This window comes from Trachypithecus francoisi, unplaced genomic scaffold (genome assembly GCF_009764315.1).
Source record: "Trachypithecus francoisi isolate TF-2019V2 unplaced genomic scaffold, Tfra_2.0 Lachesis_group20, whole genome shotgun sequence".
Taxonomy (NCBI): domain Eukaryota; kingdom Metazoa; phylum Chordata; class Mammalia; order Primates; family Cercopithecidae; genus Trachypithecus; species Trachypithecus francoisi.
This window is the reverse complement of record NW_022681466.1, coordinates 51,978,996-51,998,825: the sequence shown is the minus strand read 5'-3', so window position 1 is coordinate 51,998,825 and position 19,830 is coordinate 51,978,996. Positions and strand designations below refer to the sequence as shown.

Below are 19,830 nucleotides of genomic sequence, written 5' to 3'. Positions count from 1 at the left end.
AAGTGCAGTGGCTCATGACTGTAATCACAACACTTTGGGAGGCCGAGGCAGGAGGACTGCTTGAGCCCAGGAGTTTGAAACCAGCCTGGGCAACATGGTGTGACCTTGTCTCTACAAAAAATATTAGCCGGATGTGGTGGCACACACCTGTAGTCCCAGCTACTCCAGAAGCTAAGAGTGGGGAGATCTAAGTCTAAGTCAAGGCTATAGTGAGCCATGTTCATGTACTGCACTCCAGCCTAGGTGACAGAGCAAGACAGTCTCAAAATAACTCAAGAGGGAGACTGTCTCTAAATAAATTAAGTTTATGGTAAATTTTATGTGTATTTTACAACTGAAAAAGAAATTAGAAGCTGATTTAACTTTTTAAAAATAGACTCAAATCGGCCGGGCGCGGTGGCTCAAGCCTGTAATCCCAGCACTTTGGGAGGCCGAGACGGGCGGATCACGAGGTCAGGAGATCGAGACCATCCTGGCTAATACGGCGAAACCCCGTCTCTACTAAAAATACAAAAAACGGCCGGGCGCGGTGGCTCAAGCCTGTAATCCCAGCACTTTGGAGGCCGAGACGGGTGGATCACGAGGTCAGGAGATCGAGACCATCCTGGCTAACACAGTGAAACCCCGTCTCTACTAAAAATACAAAAACTAGCCGGGCGAGGTGGCGGGCGCCTGTAGTCCCAGCTACTCGGGAGGCTGAGGCAGGAGAATGGCGTAAACCCGGGAGGCGGAGCTTGCAGTGAGCTGAGATCCGGCCACTGCAGTCCAGTCCGGGCGACAGAGCGAGACTCCGCCTCAAAAAAAAAAAAAAAAAAAAAAAAAAAAAATACAAAAACTAGCCGGGCGACGAGGCGGGCGCCTGTAGTCCCAGCTACTCGGGAGGCTGAGACAGGAGAATGGCGTGAACCCGGGAGGCGGAGCTTGCAGTGAGCTGAGAGCCGGCCACTGCACTCCAGCCTGGGCGGCAGAGCAAGACTCCGTCTCAAAAAAAAAAAAAAAAAAAAAAATAGACTCAAATCATTCTCTCCTCAAGGCTTCCCTGAGTTCTCTCCTTTGAACTCTTAGAGCTCTTATTATCTTTACAGCGCACATGGATTGTAACCATTCACAATTTTTTTTTTTTTTTGTGAGACAGTAATGTTCTGTCACCCAGGTTGGAGTGCAGTGGCGCAATCTTGGCTCACTACAACCTCTGCCTCCTGGGTTCAAGCAATTATCCTGCCTCAGCCTCCTGAGTAGCTGGGTAGCGCCCGCCACCACACCAGGCTAATCTGTATTTTTAGTAGAAATGGGGTTTCACCATGTTGGCCAGCCTGGTCTCAAATACCTGACCTCAGGTGATCTACCTGCCTTGGCCTCCCAAAGTGCTGGGATGACAGGTGTGAGCCATGGTACCCACCCTTTTTTTTTTTTTCTTTTTTGAGATGGAGTCTCGCTCCATCACCCAGGCTGGAGTGCAGTGGCGCAATCTCCACTCACTGCAACCTTTGCCTCTCAGGTTCAAGTGATTCTCCTGCCTCAGCCTCACAAGTAGCTGGGTACTACAGGCACACACCACCATGCCCAGCTAATTTTTGTAATTTTAGTAGAGACGGGGTCTCAACATCTTGGCCAGGCTGGTCTCGAATTCCTGACCTCAAGTAATCCACCCACCTCAGCCTCCCAAAGTGCTGGGATTACAGGTGTGAGCCACCATGCCTGGCCACAATCTTCCATTTTTAGTAATTGTTTATGTCTTCTTTCCAATTTGGCTACAAACTTTTTTTTTTTTTTTTTTTGAGACAGTCTCATTCTGTCACCCAGACTGGAGTGCAGTGGCGCGAACACAGCTCACTGCGGCCTCAACCTCCTGGGCTCAATCAACCCTCCAGAGTAGCTGGAACTACTGGCTTAAGTCACAATGCCTGGTTGCAAACATCTTGATAGTGCTGAGTACATATCTGCTATTAATCGACTGGCCTCAGAAGCAAATCACAGTACAAAAGAAATGATAAACCAAAGTAACTGCTTTAATGTTAAAAATATTTATTTTTTTTCCTAAAAGATCACACAAAAGTTGGAAAGAGAAGGATGTCAACTAGACTACATCAAAATCTGGGCAGAGGGAGGACAAAGAGCTGCCTAAAGAAACTGGTAGCTGGAGCAAACTGCAGAGATCAAGATGGCGCTAGTCAACGGAACCAGCAGCCCAGGTCAGCCACATTCAGGAGCACCACCGAGGCACGGCAGGGAGAGCAAAGTTGCTGGCCCCAATCATTCCTCCTTTTCAGGGCAGGAGAGGCAGAAGCTCACTCTTTAGACATGTTCTTGATGGTCTTGTGCTCTTTCATGGCCTTCTCCCAATCACTGCCATTGAATTCCTCAGTGACCATACTCCGCACAGTGCCCTCATCCAGGCAGTGGGGGGCGATTCCTAGGAGAAAGTGGCACAGACAAAGGGGGATCCTCAGTATGGGTGAGACCAGATGGTGTACTGGCTCCTGGATAAGCTCCCACCTGCAGGCATCACCATGCTACACATTAGGGCTTCCAAAGGATATGCCACAGCTTATGGCTTCAGTGATGAGACCCACAGGCTGCCAGCTGGCTCAGAAAGCACGGGCTCTAGCCTACCGTGTCAGCCTTCTGGCTCACGTTCCTCAACTGCCAGATGGGAATCACACTCCCTGAACCAGGGATGGCCAAGGCTAGACATCATTCAATACCAAGTTGACAGTGCAACATGCAGAAAGGCACAGCCCAGAGCAATCTCTGACTGGCGGCCTAAAGAATTCACAGGCCTTCCCTGTGTTTAGATAGATAACTTTCTTTCCTCTTTTTTGAGACAGAGTTTAGCTCTTGGTGCCCAGGCTGGAGTACAATGGCGTGATCTTGGCTCTTGGCAACCTCTGCCTCCCGGGTTCAAGTGATTCTCCTGCCTCAGTCTCCCAAGTAGCTGGGATTACAGGTGTGCGCTACCAAAGCCTGGCTAATTTTGTATTTTTAGTAGAGACGGGGTTTCTCCATGTTGGTCAGGCTGATCTCGAACTTCTGACCTCAGGTGAGCCACCATGCCTGGCCTTAGATAGATAACTTTCTAAGAATTAAATGTCTTCCTATTTGTACAAGATTTCATACTTTTCAAAACTCTTTCCTGTTCTGCGAGGTAGACAGGAATGAGTCTCCATGTGAGAGCTGAGGAACAGAGCCCCTGAAGAGAGGGGTAAGGATGGGGGAGGGGTAAGGATGACACCATGCGCCCCTCTGCAAAAGACACTGACATAAAGCAAAAGACACTGACAGTCACAGCTGCTCTCGCAGCTCTGGAGGCTGCACTGACACAGAGAACAAGAATCCTCAGGAACATCTTCCACCTCTGCTTTCCCCTTCAATTAACACTACAATTGGTATGATTCTCAACAACTGTCAGACCCAAGTAGGCCCTGAAGCGGGGCTTGGAGGGTCCCCTGCTTGTTTATTTTTTAAAAAGAACAGAGATAGGGTCTTGCTATGTTTCCCAGGCTGGTCTCAAACTCCTGAGCTCAAGAAATCCTCCCACCTTGGCCTCCCAAAGTGCTGGGATACAGGTGTGAGCCACCGCAGGCAGCCAGTCCTGCCTAATTTTTGAACAACCAAAAAGCTTTCAAATGGCATTATCAATGCTCCCCAATCTTGCCTCCTTCACTCCCTTAACCCCTGTCATTATTAAACCTGCCTCCCCTGGCCCCACAAGCCCATCTCCCCACCCCTCTACTCCCTACCCTTCAACACGATCCCCAGCAACACCAGCTCTGGCAGCACCAGTGAATGAGAGTCACAACCTGGATGGGCTCCGACTCCAACTTCACCACATTCAGATATGGGATTCAGACAAGTTTCACCAGAGCCCGACTCACATTCTATCACGTGGAAAGCGCTCTGCTGAGGAACCCTGTTCCTCTAAGATATGCACGTGACAGGGTCTAGTCAGCGTCCCCCCGTCCAACCAAGACTTTAAGTGAGAGCACCACGGGCCTCTCTGTGACCCCCTGAGCTCGCAGTCCATCCCCATTACTCACCGAAGCCTCCAGGGTTTGAGCGTGGAGTATAGAAGCTCTGAACGCCACATCTCTTACAGAAGGTGTGCTGGGCTTTGTGAGTATTGAATGTGTAAGTCGTTATGTGCTCAGCTCCCTGGGTGAAAACAGACAAACAGGTGTTCTTTTTTACAAAGAGCTTTGTTTATTTATTTATTTATTTTTCGAGACAGAGTCTCCCACTGTCTCTCAGGCTGGAGTGCAGTGGCGCGATCTTGGCTCACTGCAACCTCCGCCTGCCCGAGTTCAAGAGATTTTCCTGCCTCAGCCTCCCAAGTAGCTGGGATTACAAGCGTGTGCCGCCAAGCCCGGCTAATTTTTTGTATTTTTAGTACAGACAGGGTTTCACCATGTTGGCTAGGTTGGTCTCGAACTCCTGACCTCATGATTCACCTGCCTCAGCCTCCCAAAGTGCTGGGATTACAGGTGTGAGCCACTGTGCCCGGCCACAAAGAGATTTTTTTTGTCACTTAAAAAATACACCTTTGGCCAGGCATGATGGCTCATGCCTGTAATCCCAACACTGAGAGATTGGGATTGCTTGAGCCCAGGAGTTCAAGACCAACCTGGGCAATATGGCAAAACCCTGTTTCTACAAGAAAACCCCAAAAATTAGCCCGGTGCAGTGGCGCACACCTGTAGTCCCAGCTACTTAGGTGGCTGAGATAGGAGCATCAGTTGAGCCTGGGGAGGTGGAGGCTGCAGTGAGCTGAGATTGCACCGTTAAAAAATATATATTGAAAAAATTTAATGGGGGGAGGTCTTTTGTAGGGCTCTTTGTATTAAGAGGCCATTTCCTATCTCCTATAAGAGACTGGGACCTTCTTGAGGACAGAGACCCATCTACACTATAGAGAGTCATGTCAGTCTGGAGTGTGACAGCTCACAGCTTCCCTTAGGTCAGCTGCACACAGAATTCAGCCTTGAGCCTTCCCTCATACATCACATCAGGGAGGGAGAGAGCTTGCTTCCCAGGGCCTATGTGGAGAAACAGTACACCCAAGGGACTGGCTCTCCATGTCCCCAAACAGAACGGCTCAAGGTCTTAAGAAAACTGATGGCTGTGCTTAATTTATCCACAAAGGACAAACCGGGAAAAAAATATTTGCCAGACATCATAGAGAGGCTAATTTCCTTAATGGAGAATACAAATGGGAGACTGGACAAAGGACATGAATGGCCAGTTCAGATAGAAAAATAAATCACTCTTTAGCTTATGAAATGCTCACCCAAATGAACTTCAATGAGATGTATTTCACTGTCAGGTGGGCAAAATCAAAGCTGTTAACATGGTATTGACAAGTATGTAGAGAACTATGTGCTCACATACATCAGTCACAGGAATAGGAATGGGTACAATTCAGCAACATCTACCAAAATTTTAAAGTGTACATACGCTTTAGCACATAATTCCATTTCTTGAAATTTATCTTACAAGTATATTCCAAATATCTCAATGACATAGGTATATAGATACTATAGCACCGTTTATAAAGGCTAAAGATTGGAAAAGTTGAAAATGTCCATCAATAGAGGACCGGTTAGGCATTATGGACACTCATAAAATGGAATATTCTCCGACTTTTGAGAAGAATGAGACAGCGCTACAAATACTAACATGGAACAATTGCCAAGGTTACAAAGTTAAGCAAGGTATAGGCCAGGCACAGTGGCTCATGCCTGTAATCCCAGCACTTTGGGAGGCCAAAGTGGGCAGATCACTTGAGGTCAGGAGTTCAAGACCAGCCTGGCCAACATGGCGAAAACTCGACTCTACTAAAAATATAAAAATTAGCCAGATGTGGTGGCGGGCACCTGTAGTCCCAGCTACTCAGGAGGCTGAGGCAGAAGAATCACTTGAGCCTGGGAGGCAGAGGTTACAGTGAGCCAAGATCACACCACTGCACTCCAGCCTGGGCGACAGAGTGAGACTGTCTCAAAAAAAAAGTTAAGCAAGGTATAAAACAATGTATGTGGTATACTACCATTCCTTTTTTCTTTTTTTTAAAGGCCATATACTGGTATGTGTGTTGTTTTTTGTTTTTGTTTTGTTTTTTTTGAGACAAGGTCTCACTGTTACCCAGGCTGGAGTGCAGTGGTGTGATCACAGCTTACTGCAGCCTTGACCTCCCAGGTTCGATTCTCCCACCTCAGCCTCCCGAGTAGCTGGGACTATAGGCATGAAACACCATGCCTAGCTGATTTTTTAATTTTCTGTAGACATGGGGGTCTCACTGTGTTGCCCAGGCTGGTGTTGAACTCCTGGGCTCAACTGATCGGCCCGCCTTGGCCTTCCAAAGTGGTAGGACTACAGGCATGAGCCACCCTGCCTGGCTTGTATGTGCTTTTATATGCATGTGTATCTTTGAAGAGGGATCCAAGAAACAATGGCCTACCTTTAGGGAGAGAAATCAGACAGCTGAAGGGGAGGGGTAGAGGTTTCTTATCATTGTTTTTTTTTTTTTTGAGGCGGAGTCTCGCTCTGTCGCCCCCGGCTGGAGTGCAGTGGCCGGATCTCAGCTCACTGCAAGCTCCGCTTCCCGGATTTACGCCATTCTCCTGCCTCAGCCTCCCGAGCAGCTGGGACTACAGGCGCCCGCCACCTCGCCCGGCTAGTTTTTTTTCGTATTTTTAGTAGAGACGAGGTTTCACCGTGTTAGCCAGGATGGTCTCGATCTCCTGACCTCGTGATCCGCCCGTCTCGGCCTCCCAAAGTGCTGGGATTACAGGCTTGAGCCACCGCGCCCGGCCAGTTTCTTATCATCGTTAACCCTCTTTACGCTTCCCCAGCCACTAACATACCATCCAGAATTGTGCTTCCTATAGAAATAGCTCCCTGAGGAGCCTTGCTCACTCCATAGCCACTGCAGGGCAGAAAAGCAGCAAAGGACTGCCAAGTGGTCCCAAGTCATCCAGCATTATCTGGATGGAATTAAAGCGCGCTCTCTTTCTCTTTTTTTTTTCACTGCTCCTTGTAGAGCAGGGTATAGAAGTGTGCCCAGAATAGCCAGATAACTGATTTCTAAGAGAATTGATCCTAAAGAAAACATTTCTAAATTGTCAAAAATTTATACCAAGGAGGTTCACCAGTGTTGTTGATAATCAGAAAAAAAACTAGACTCAACCTAGAAGTGCAATGATGCAGAGACAGTGATGGGATAAGTAGAGTAGGAAATCGGCTGTGGGGAAGACGGAGTCTGGGGCATGGGGACAGTGGGGAAAGACTTTTCACTGTGTATATATACATTTTCTTCTACCTTTCAAATTTTGTACCAAGTACCCAAAATAATAAAATTAAAGTTAAAAATATGTATTAAGCTTTTCATTGGGAAATGAGATAAGCAGATTATCAACAAAAAGAATGGTAAAATTCTATTTAATAAACATAAGACAATAGGTTTAGATGTATTCTCAGATGTATCTTCTCAGAGTAGAAAATAATACACAAGGACAGACACCAAAATATTAACAATGGTTACCTTTAGTTGATAGGATTTAGGTGATTTTATTGTTTTTTGATTCTCTGAATTTGAAAATGTTTCCACAATACCAAATAGGCCTCCAAAAAATAAAGGTAAAAAATAACACAACTTTTTATTTTTTATTTTCATTTTTTTTGAGATGGAGTTTCGCTCTTGTTAACCAGACTGGAGTGCAATGGCACGATCTTGGCTCACTGCAACCTCCGCCTCCCAGGTTCAAGTGATTCTCCTGTCGTGGTCTCCCAAGTAGCTGGGATTACAGGCATGCGCCACCATGCTCAGCTAATTTTTGTATTTTTAGTAAAGATAGGGTTTCACCATGTTGGCCAGACTCGTCCTCAACTCCTGACTTCAGGTGATCCACCCATCTTGGCCTCCCAAAGTGCTGGGATTACAGGCGTGAGCCACTGCGCCCAGCCCACCTTTTAAATGTCAACCTGAAACCAAAGCCCGTGAGAGGCCCTGCTATGCTCCAGGCCCCTCCCATGCTACAGAGGGCATGCTGAGGGTTCGTTGGGGAGTGTTGTAAATCGCACCAATGGGTTCTGCACTCCTTGACCCTGCTCTTAACCACTGACCTTCAGGAGCTTGAAGCGAGAAGCTGGAACAATGAAGTGTCTATTCTGCTTCTTCTTGCAAATGCTGCAGCTAGAGAAAGAGAGCAAATTCCAGATTGTGAGCAGCCACCTGCATCCTCTGTGCCTGAGCAGCCCAGCCTGATACGTTTTCAGAGCCAGCCGACCCCACAGATAAGGCTCTTTTCAGTACCATCCAGGGCCAAGGAGCTGGGGCAAAGGCCTGAATATCCAGGGCCTCTGGTTTGCAGATACAGCAGAGCCCAGGGGGGTCCCAAGTCAGCAGTCGAGGCTCTGCAATGCTCAGAACACAGGACCAACAGACATGTCTGTACTGCCCACCCCCCAGTTCTTTATAGTGAAGAGAAGCGCAGGACTTCAGAGACACTTAGAAAACAAATTTCAGACACTTCTACAACCTGATGTCTCTGAGACATCCACATCAAAAATGGACAAGGATGTTTAGGTTGCCCTCTTTCTTCATCACCACGTCACAAAAAGTCCAGCTCCAAGTAAAACACGTCCCCAGAATTACCATCTCTGGAATTAAACTGAAGTCCCCTCTTTTCAGGCCACCTTTGAAAAAGTTCTAATTTAGTATAGAATCCTCTCACAAGTTATTCCACAGTGCTTCTTTTCCAATCTGGACTCTATTGTTAGTAGCCTGGTCAGTTCTCCATTTGAGTAATTCCATCGTATGTGCTTATTATTCATATATAATTCCGGTACCTAGGGGCAAAAAGGACTGGATGCTGTTAAATAATTAGCTGCATGCCAACTTTGGGTCCCAAAGCCAGAGCCTGTCGTCCCTGCTCCATCATAATGCCGGGGAAGGTGGTACAAATCAGGCCCTCCACAGCCAGCAGCACCATCTGCCTCAACCAAAGAGCAGAGCGAGAGTGTAGGACCTGGGGAGCCTCCAGGTGTACACACCCTTCACTAAAGCACCCTCCAATTCTCCCCAACTCCAGACTCCTACGAAGATTCTGCCCAAGGCTTTCCACTCAGTACCCAGCCAGGCACACCTGCAGCTAACTGCCCCCGGCTCCTCAGCAGTGTCAGTCTGAGGGTGACGCTGCCACAAGTCACGAGCCCTGAGGACTCTGCTCTGTGTCACCTGGGCCATGCTGTTGAAGCTCTGTGGTGAGCCACACAAAAGGAGAAAGAATAGAACAATGAACCTTTCTGTCCCCATCACCTGACTTCAGCAGTTACCAGCCCATGGCCAATGTTTCCTCTGTACCCCAACTCCCCAGATTATTTTGAAATACTGCATTTTAACTCTGAAATTCTTTTAGGTCAATTTAGGGGAAAAAAAAATACTCACTTGCAGTCAAATATATGCAAGTCTGCTGAGGCCCAAACTTCAAAACGAACTGCTCCACAGTGGCAGCCTCCTGTGTGCTTCACCAGGCCCTGGTATTCACTAAATGAAACAAAAATCAGAAAGATAAGAATTTCTGAATAGCTACCTCCTGCTCTCTTTCTTTTTGTTGTTGAATGAAAGATGTAAAATTAGACAAAAGTCTTTTCTACATGACAACCAAATGCACTTCTGCTTTTAAGGAGATACTGTCAATTTTCTAAGTCAAGAATGGTTTCAGCACCTTCTTTATCCATGAGCTCTCTCTTCTCCAATTTCTTAAATTGTATTAAGTTGCAAAATAGAAGATTCCAAACATTTCGAAAATGTGAGGGATCCTAACCCACTACCAAACGTTTTTATTTATATGTCAAATACAAATTTTTTTTTATTTTTTATTTTTATTTTTTTGAGATGGAGTCTCACTCCATTGCCCAGGATGGAGTGCAGTGGTGCAATCTTGGCTCACTGCAACCTCTGCCGCCTGGGTTCAAGCAATTCTCCTGCCTCAGCCTCCCAAGTAGCGGGGATTACAAACGCCTGCCACCACACCCTGCTAATTTTTGTATTTTTAGTAAAGACAGGGTTTCACCATCTTGGCCAAGCTGGTCTTGAACTCCTGACCTCGTGATCCACCCACCTTGGACTCCCAAAGTGCTGGAATTATAGGCATGAGCCACCGCTCCCGGTCTCAAATACTAAAAATTTTTATGAGCTGGGCACGAAGGAGAGAACAGTAAACAAGACACAGCAGACACAATTGCTGCCCTTACCGACATTAACAAATTACTCATACAATAATTATGATTGTGATAAAGGAGGTACAGGCTGCTATGAAAATTAAGACTGGGTACCCAATCAAGTCCAGAGGTTCAGAAGAGCCTTTTGAAAAAGTTAATAAAGGCTCTTATATTTTTACTCTATTTCTTTCCACTATTCTTCATACACATGCGTTTTATATAGTTGTAATACACATTACATACAAATTTTTTTTTTTTTTGAGACAGAGTTTCATTCTTGTTGCCCAGGCTGGAATGCAGTGGCACAATCTCGGCTCACTGCAACCTCTGCCTCCAGTGGTGAAACAATTCTGCCTCAGCCTCCCGAGTAGCTGGGATTACAGGCATGCGCCACCACACCTGGCTAATTTTGTATTTTTAGTAGAGAGGGTGTTTCTCCATTTGGTCAGGCTGGTCTCAAACTCCCCACCTCAGGTGATCCACCCGCCTTGACCTCCCAAAGGGCTGGGATTACAGGCGTGAGCCACCTCACCTGGCCTATATACCATTTTAATCCTTTTAAAGCTTATATATAAGCCAAACTCAGAAATGAACATTAAGATCTGATAAATGTCATAAAATCGCTTTCCAAAAGGACTGAACACTCTTACCCGATATATAAATGAGAAAACATTTCACGGTACAGTCTCCGGCAATAATCACAGGAAAAATAGCTCACTGCAGTTTTAATTTGCATGATTAAGACTGATCATTTTTTCATGTTTCTTTACAAGTTTATGTATTTTAATTTTGGGGGCATACATAATGCTTATTGTAAAAAATCCAAACTTTACAGTATCTGAGAGTGCTCAAAGTGAAAGCCTCCTGTAATCTTTACACCCAGAGGGATCTACAGGTAATTATTTGCTATATATTCTCCCAAACTTTTTTCTATACAATATTGTAACGAAAATGGTACAGTTATACACACTTTTTGAATATAATTTAGTGGACTTTATAAGTACAAAGTCATGGCAATCTAGTGGGAGAAAAACATTTCTTTTATGTCACTATTTTAAATCTTTTTCTTGACCATTTATCAGTTTGTCCTAAAGTAAAAATTTACCTCAAATTTGAGTTTTACATTCCTTTTTTTCCTTTTTCTGTATGCCTTGAAGACACCATGAGTTTTACATTCCTAAGGATCTTCATATTCCTTCTGCCCAGAGGCAGCCGTCACCCCATAGGTGCTCAAAAAATGTTTGATGGATGAACGTTTTTTAAAAATTCAATGTGCAGTCCAAGATGAAAAACCAAAAAGTGAAGCACAGAGAAAACCAAATATGTATGAAGCACACAGAAAACCAAATATATATCTTCTGTCGGGGACGACCCATCCTAAGAGAATTTCTTCTGCAAGAAGCTCAAAGGAACATGTTCAAGAAAAGAAGTAATTCTCAGGTTATGCAACTGCTAGGTTATTCCTGTCGGTTTTTCCCCCTAGTGTTTTGATCGTTCTTTTTAATTCGTAAAATTGACACTGAAATACATTATCAGGCCGTTAAAATATCCTTCGTAGCACAACTTTTCCCCAAGGCAGGAATCCAGATCACATTTGGAGAAGAGAAGGCAGCCCTTTAACAGCCCAGTTAACAGCTCTTTTCTAACTCGCGGACACTCGGGATGCTCATTGGGCCATCTAAAAGACTGCGGAGCAGCCAGGGCGATGAGCGGCCGGGAGCATTAGCTGGCGGAGCACATAAAAGCCTCCTTGCGCAGGCATCCCCGCCGCCGCCGCCGCCGCCGGAGCATCTCTTTGCGCGCGCTTCTCTCCGGGATCAATAACCCCCGCCCCCTGCTCCCTCCCTGGCAGTGCTTGGAACAATGACGGGATTTCGCTTCCCAGTTAGTTCAAAACTACTCATGCTTCCTCCTTCAGCGCTTCTACCTTTCCCTTCCACCCACCCTCAAAAACACGTGTGCAAACATAAAAAAAAGGGATTCGGATAAGAGAAAGCCGTGGGATTTATCTTCTTTTCATTAGGAAAGGCCCCCACACCCTTTGCGCGCCAGCGAGACAATGTCCCCGAGCACGATGCTTGTGGCCGGGAAAGACCCTTTGTGTCCCAAGACGGCCGCGCGCGCCCTCAAGCTCCGGACGAAGCCCCCTTTCAATTCCCGGGCCACACAGCCCTAGAAGCACCGCCCCGCCGCCCTTAGAATTAGCTAACAACCCCGGTGCTAACGGCGGAGCCGCGTCGGCTCCGTAACGTGGAAGGATCAGAGCTGAAAGGCGCCCAAGGCCTGCGCGCGGGCGGCGAGCCCGACTCCTGCCGAGGGGGTCCGCGTGGCACCGGCTCCCGCGCGTCCCGGCCCGCCGCACTCACAAGGTGTCCAGCAGGAGCTTGGCGGCGCCCTCGGAGGTGAGCTTCTGCCGCTTCTGGAACGTCTCCCAGCGCTCCCGCTGCTCGCCCAGGTCCAGGTTGGACGCCGAGGGCGTCGGGGTCGCGGGAGTCGGCGGCGGCGGTGGCGGGAGCAACGCCAGCTCAGGCGGCGGCGGCGGCTCCCCCGGGCCCTCCTCCTGGGCCCGCGGCGACGAGCGCCTCAGCCGCGGCTTCTCCGACGGCGGCTTCGCCGCCGCCTGGCTCTTGCTCTCGGCCTGGCTCGCGGAGCGCCGTGTGCGGATGGCGCTGGGGGCCGAGGCAGCGGCCGCGGGGGCCCCGGAGGCCCCAGAGGCCCCGGACCGCTTCTGCCCGCGCAGCTTGGCGGCCGCAGAGCTCCTCGATCGCCGCATGGCTCCCGCAGCCTGGCGCGCAGGCCTCGCAGCGCGGCGCGCCCCCGCTGGCCCGCGCGCGCCCCCGCCGCCCGCCAGTCTTCAGGCCCAGGGGGCGCTGCGCCCGGCTTCCCCGCTCTGCCCGCCGCGTCCCGCAGCCAGGCGCCTGCCCGCAGGAGGGAGACCCGGCCCGCCCGGCCGCTGGGACGCACCTGCCTGTTTAGTCCCGCAGGTCTAGAGGGGCTGCGCCCGGCCTACGCTCGCGATACCCAGAATCCACTCGCACCTGCGAAGGCGCCCCTGCCTTATGTGAATCCAGCGGGCTCTTCGTACCTTCCTGACCTGGAGGGGCCTGGGTCGGGCCTGAATTCGCAGGCTTATCCGAGCGGGCAGCCTGGGGTAACTTCGTCTCCAAAAACGAGTTAATTTGTGTAAACGGCCTGCCACCTGCTACCTCCTGGGTAACAGCGGCCAAAACCATAGTTCTTCACCTTCGTCTTTTCTGTCACATTATAGAACAGTGTCATGAGGATACAAGTAGTCAACAGATTTGGGGTTTCATTTTAATTAAATGACCCGCGCATCGAATTTCATTAGTATGATTTTGATGAACGCAGCACCAAAGTTTAAAGACAAAAGGCACAAGAATCGTTGATGGAACCCAGATAGTCCCCAAACCTATTAGTTGCTCTATTTTAATCATATCTGCAAAGAACTCGCGTTTTCTTTGACTCATTTTTATTTTTCTACGTCTTTAATTTCTTCTTCTTTCTTCTTCTTTTTTTTTTTTTTTTCGGACGGAGTTTCGCTCTTGTTGCCCAGGCTGGAGTGCGAGGCTCACCGCAACCTCCGCCTCCCAGGTTCAAGCGATTCTCCTGCCTCAGCCTCCCGAGTAGCTGGGATTACAGGCATTCGCCACCACACCCGGCTAATTTTGTATTTTTAGTAGAGACGGGGTTTCACCATGTTGGTCAGGCTGGTTCTGAACTCCCGACCTCAGGTGATTCATCCTCCTCGGCCTCTCAAAGTGCTGGGATTACAGGCGTGAGCCACAGTGCACGGCCAATTTTTGTATTTTTAGTAGAGACGGGTTCACCATGTTAGCCAGGCTGGTCTTGATCTCCTGACCTCTGGTGATCTGCCCGCCTCGGCCACCCAAAGTGCTGGAATTACTAAGTAACCGCGCCCAGCCTATCTTTCTTTCTTTTTTTTTTTTTTGGAGTCTCGCTCTGTCGCCAGAGTGGAGTGGAGTGGCACGATCTCGGCTCACTGCAACCTCCGCCTCCCGGTTCCAGCGATTCTCCTGACTCAGCCTATCTTTCTTCTTTATTCTGATTTTCTTCGTGGTATTGTTAAATAGTTTACTGAATTAAAGGCGTAGTTTAACTGTCTTCCCCCCGCCCCCCATACAGGATCTAACATACTGGAGTGCAGTGGCGATCTCGGCTCAGTGTATACAACCAAGAACTCCTGGCCTCAAGCGATTCTCCCGCCTGGGCCTCTGGAGCAGCTGGGACAACAGGCTGCGGGCGCCACCATGCCCTGCTAATTGTTGCTATTGTTTTGTAGATACCGAGTTTCCCTATGTTGCCCAGGCTGGTCTCTATCTTACTCCTGGCCTCAAGCGATCCTCCCGCCTAGTCCTTCCCAAGTGTTGGGATTACAGGCGTGAGCCACCGAGCCCCACCTTGCCATTTTGTTGTTGTTGTTGTTGGAATTATGGTTTACACAGAGCAACGTGCAAATATCTTAAATGAACAAGCTTACGTGACCACCACCACTTCAGATACAGAACATTTTCAACCCACCAAAGTTTCTCTCAGGCAAAAGAAAACAGAGGTGATCACTGTTCTTTTACCACCATAGGTTGGTTTTGCTTATTCTTGAACATCATTTTAAAACGGCATGTAGGCCGGACGCACTGACTCATGCCTAATCCCAGCACTATTGGAAGGCCTAGGCGCGCAAATCGCTTGAGCCCAAGAGTTTTGTAAGACCAACCTTGGCCAACATGGTGAAACCCGTCTCTACAAACAAACAAACACAAAATAGTCGGGGCCGGCGCGGTGGCTCACGCCTGTAATTCCAGCACTTTGGGAGGCCGAGGCAGGTGGATCACTTGAGGTCAGGCGTTCGAGACCAGCCTAGCCAACATAGTGAAAACCTGTCTCTACTGAAAAAAATATAATTAGCCAGGCATGGTGGCACCTGCTGGTAGTCCCAGCTATTCCGGAGGCTGAGGCATGAGAATTGCTCCAACCCGGGAGGCAGAGGTTGCACCGAGCTGAGACCGCGCCATTGTACTCTAGCCTGGGCAACAAGAACGAAACTCTGTCAAACAAAAAAAAAAAAAAAAAAAAAAAGCCAGGCATGGTAGCTTGTGCCTGGGGTCCCAGCTACTCGGGAGGCTGAGGTGAGAAGATCGCTTGAGCCCCGAAGGTCGAGGCTACAGTGAGTGGAGATCACATCATTGCAGTCAAGCCTCAGCAACAGAGAGACCTTGTCTCAAAACCTTAAAAAATTTAAAAAATAAAAACAGCATTATCGCTTCTCGGCCTTTTGGCTAAGACCAAGTGTAAAAGCAGCATGTACTCTGTTACACCTGACATCTTTCACTCAACATGTTTTTGGGAATCATCCATGTTATGTATATTGATTTTTTATTGCTCTGAAATATTTGATTTGTGAATATATTAAAATTTATTCTGTTAATGGATATTTGTGTTGTTTCCAAATTGTGGCAATTATGAATAAAGCTCCTATTTACATGGACATTTGTGTACCAGGTTTTTGTGGATTAACATTTCTCTTCAGTACATACATTGGAGTGGACTTTCTGGGTCACAGGTTAGCACTGTTGTTTTTTGGTGTGGTTTTTGTTTTTGAGACGAGGTCTTCCCCGTCACCCAGGCTGGAGTGCAGTAACATGATCGGGCGCACTGCAACTTCCACCTCCCAGTCTCAAGCAATTCTTCCACCTCAACCTCCTGTAGCTGGGAACACAGGTGCCCGCCACCACACACCACACAAACCACCAACAGTCCAGTGGGGTTAGGGGGTTGCAACAATATCATAGCGGCCTATTCAAATAGCCAAAAACTGGAAACACCCTAAATGTTCTTCAACCATAGATTAAATAAAATGTAGGCCAGGCAAGGTGGCTCACACCTGTAATCCCAGCACTTTGGGAAGCCGAGGCGGATGGATCACTTGAGGTCAGGAGTTCAAGACCAACCTGGCCAACATGTTGAAACCCTGTCTCTACTAAAAATACAAAAATTAGCCGGGTGTGGTGGCAGATGCCTATAATCCCAGCTACTTGGGAGGCTGAGGCACGAGAATCACTTGAACCCGGGAGGCGGAGGTTGCAGTGAACCGAGATTGTGCCACTGCACTCTAGCCTGAGTGACAGAGTGAGACTCTGTCTCAAAAAAAAAAAAAGGTATAATCATTTAATGGAATACTACAGCACAATGCAAATGAGTGAACCACAGATATGTACAACAACATGGATTAATCTCACAGACATATTGAGTAAAATAAGTCATACACAAGAGTACATATTGTGTGAATACATTTAAATGAAGTTCAAAATCAACCAAAACTATTTCACAGTGATAATATGAGTGGTGGCTGGGTGTGGTGGCTCATGCCTGTAATCCCAGTACTTTGGTAAGCCGAAGCAGGTGGATCACTTGAGGCCAGGAGTTCCAGACCAGTCTAGGCAACAGAATGAGGCTGCATCTCTACAAAAAATACAAAAATTAGGTGGATGTCATGGCACACACCTGTAGTCCCAGCAACTCAGGAGGCTGAGGCGAGAAGGAGGATTGCTGAGCCCAGGATGTAGAAGCTGCAGAGAACTGTGATTGCACCACCATACTCTATCCTGGGTGACAGAGTGAGACCTTGTCTCAAAAAAGAAAACAACAAAACAAAAAACAAAAAACAAAAAACACTGGGTGTGGAGAGTGGTTATCCTTGAGGGGAACTAACTGGGAAAGAGAACAAAGGATTCTTCTAAAATGCTGGATATGGCCAGGCACAGTGGCTCACGCCTGTAATCCCAACACTTCGGGAGGTGGAGGTGGGCGTATTACCTGAGGTCAGGAGTTTGAAACCAGCCTGGCCAACATGGCAAAACCCTGTCTCTACTAGAAATACAAAAACTAGCTGGGCGTGATGGCAGGCACCTGCAATCCCAGCTACTCGGGAGGTTGAGACACGAGAATCTCTTGAACCCGGGAGATGGCGGTTGTAGTGAGCCGGAGGTTGCAACATTGCACTCCAGCCTGGGTAACAGAGCAAGACTCCGTCTCAAAGAAAAACAAGATGCTGGATATGTTCTCCACATTATCTTGATCTGGGTGGTAGTTATGGAGGTATGTAAAACACATAAAAACACTTCAGTGTATATAAGACTTAGCTCAATTTAAAAATGAAGAACGTGTCTGGGCACGGTGGCTCACACCTGTAATCCCAGCACTTTGGGAGGCCAAGGTGGCAGCTCACCTGAGGTCAAGAGTTCAAGACCAGCCTTGACCAACATGGAGAAACCCCATCTCTAATAAAAATACAAAATTAGCTGGGCATGGTAGCTCATGCCTTTGATCCCAGCTACTCAGGAGGCTGTGGCAGGAGAATTGCTTGAACTCAGGAGGCGGAGGTTGCAGTGAGCTGAGATCGTGCCATTGCACTACAGCCTGGGTAACAAGAGTGAAACTCTGTCTCAAAAAAAAAAAAAAATCCATAAGTTAGGGTTTTATTTTAAAGACATTATACCATTAAGTAGGCTTGAAGTGAAGAAAACAATTGAATAGTTATTGCAAACCCAAAACTCAAGAAGGCAATTAAAAAGGCATGTGCTGGCTGGGTGCAGTGGCTCACGCCTGTAATCCCAGCACTTTGGGAGGCCTAGGAGGGCAGATTATTGAGGTCAGGAGTTCGAGACCAGCCTGGCCAACATGGTGAAACGCCATCTCTACTAAAATTACAAAAATTAGCCTCGTGTGATGGCAGGTACCTGTAATCCCAACTACTCAGGAAGCTGAACGAGGAGAATTGCTTGAACCCAGAAAGCGGAGGTTGCAGTGAGATTGCACTCCAGCCCGGAACAAAACTCTGTCTCAAAAAAGAAAAAAAAAAAAAAGGCCGGGCGCGGTCGCTCACGCCTGTAATTCCAGCACGTTGGGAGATTGAGACAGGTGGATTACTTGAGGTCAAGAGTTCAAGACCACCCTGGCCAACATGGTGAAACCTCATCTCTACTAAAAACATACAAAAAATTAGTCGGGCATGGTGGTGCGCGCCTGTAGTCCCAGCTACTTGGGAGACTGAGGCAGGAGAATAGCTTGAACACGGTAGGCAGAGGTTGCAGTGAGCCAAGATCGTGCCACTGCATTCCAGTCTGGGCGACAGAGCAAGACTCCGTCTCAAAACAAACAAACAAGGCATGTGCCCGAACAGTCTGACTCTGGGAATGAAGTTGAGTTGATTTAATCATGGCATTGGAAAATCAAGGAGTAACTAGAATAAGATGAAAATTATTCATTAGGCTCTCAGAAGACTAGAAATGAAAAACTGAAAATTACAGGAATGAGGTTAAGGCTATCAAATTGGAGGAAGTGAGAGATTTTCATAGAAATACGATTGATAGGCTGGGCGCGGTGGCTCACGCCTATAATCCCAGCACTTTGGGAGGCCGAGACAGGTGGACCACGAGGTCAGGAGTTCAAGACCAGCCTGGCCAAGTTGGTGAAACCCCGTCTCTACTAAAAATACAAAAATTAACCAGGTGTGGTGGCAGTCACCTGTAATCCCAGCTACTTGGGACATTGAGTCAGGAGAATCACTTGAACCCGGGGGGCAGAGATTGCAGTGAGCCGAGATCGTGCCACTGCACTCCAGCCTGGGTGACAGAGTGAGACTCCATCAAAAACAAAACAAAACAAAAAAACAGAAATATGATTGACATAGCATATCACATCAGGCTTTTCTGTAGAAATTAACAGCCAATTCTATACTTTATGTGGATATGCACATGACTTAGACGGACCAAAACAATCTTGAAGAAGAACAAATTTGGAGGACTTGATTTATCTGATTTCAGAACTAAGAAAATAAGCTAAGTAGTTTAAACAAAGTGGAACTGGTCTAAGGATAGGTAAGTAGATCACTGGAACAAAATGGAGGATTGAGACATTGATCCACATGTAATGGATCACTTGATTTTTTTTTTTTTTTTTTTTGAGACAGAGTTTTGCTCTTGTTCCCCAGGCTGGAGTGCAATGGCACCATCTCGGCTCACAGCAAGCTTTGCCTCCCAGATTCAAGCTATTCTCCTGCCTCAGCCTCCTGAGTAGCTGGGATTACAGGCATGCGCCACCATGCCCGCCTAATTTTGTATTTTCAGTAAAGATGGGATTTTTCCATGTTAGTCAGGCTGGTCTCAAACTCCCAACCTCAGGTGATCCGCCTGCCTTGGCCTCTCAAAGTGCTGGGATGACAGGCGTGAGCCACCGCACCCGGTGATCACTTGATTTTTGTTTTTGTATTTGTTTTTGTTTTTTGAGACGGTGTCTCACTCTTTCGCCCAGGCTGGAGTGCAGTGGCATAATCTTGGCTCACTGCAACCTTTGCCTCCTGGATTCAAGCTATTCTCCTGCCTCAGCCTCTGAGTAGCTGGGATTACAGGCACCCGACACCATGCCTGGTTAATTTTTGTTTTTAGTAGAGACAGGGTTTCTCCATGTTGCCCAGGCTGGTCTTGAACTCCTGGCCTCAAGTGATACGCCCGCCTCGGCCTCCCAAAGTGCTAGGATTACAGACGTGAGCCACTATGCCCAGCCAACACTTTTAAATGA

At 47.7% G+C, this 19,830-nt stretch overlaps 1 protein-coding gene across 1 annotated transcript; it reads right to left on the bottom strand.

The window, feature by feature from the left end:
- Positions 1 to 2,005: 2,005 nt before the first annotated feature.
- CENPV (centromere protein V) lies at positions 2,006 to 13,187 on the bottom strand. Its single transcript, XM_033181773.1, has 5 exons — positions 12,582 to 13,187; positions 9,440 to 9,538; positions 8,116 to 8,185; positions 4,038 to 4,152; positions 2,006 to 2,413 (listed from the first exon to the last, which is right to left on the bottom strand). The coding sequence occupies exons 1-5, from the start codon at positions 12,986 to 12,988 to the stop codon at positions 2,289 to 2,291; spliced, it is 816 nt and encodes a 271-aa protein (XP_033037664.1). The 5' UTR covers positions 12,989 to 13,187; the 3' UTR covers positions 2,006 to 2,288.
- Positions 13,188 to 19,830: the final 6,643 nt, after the last annotated feature.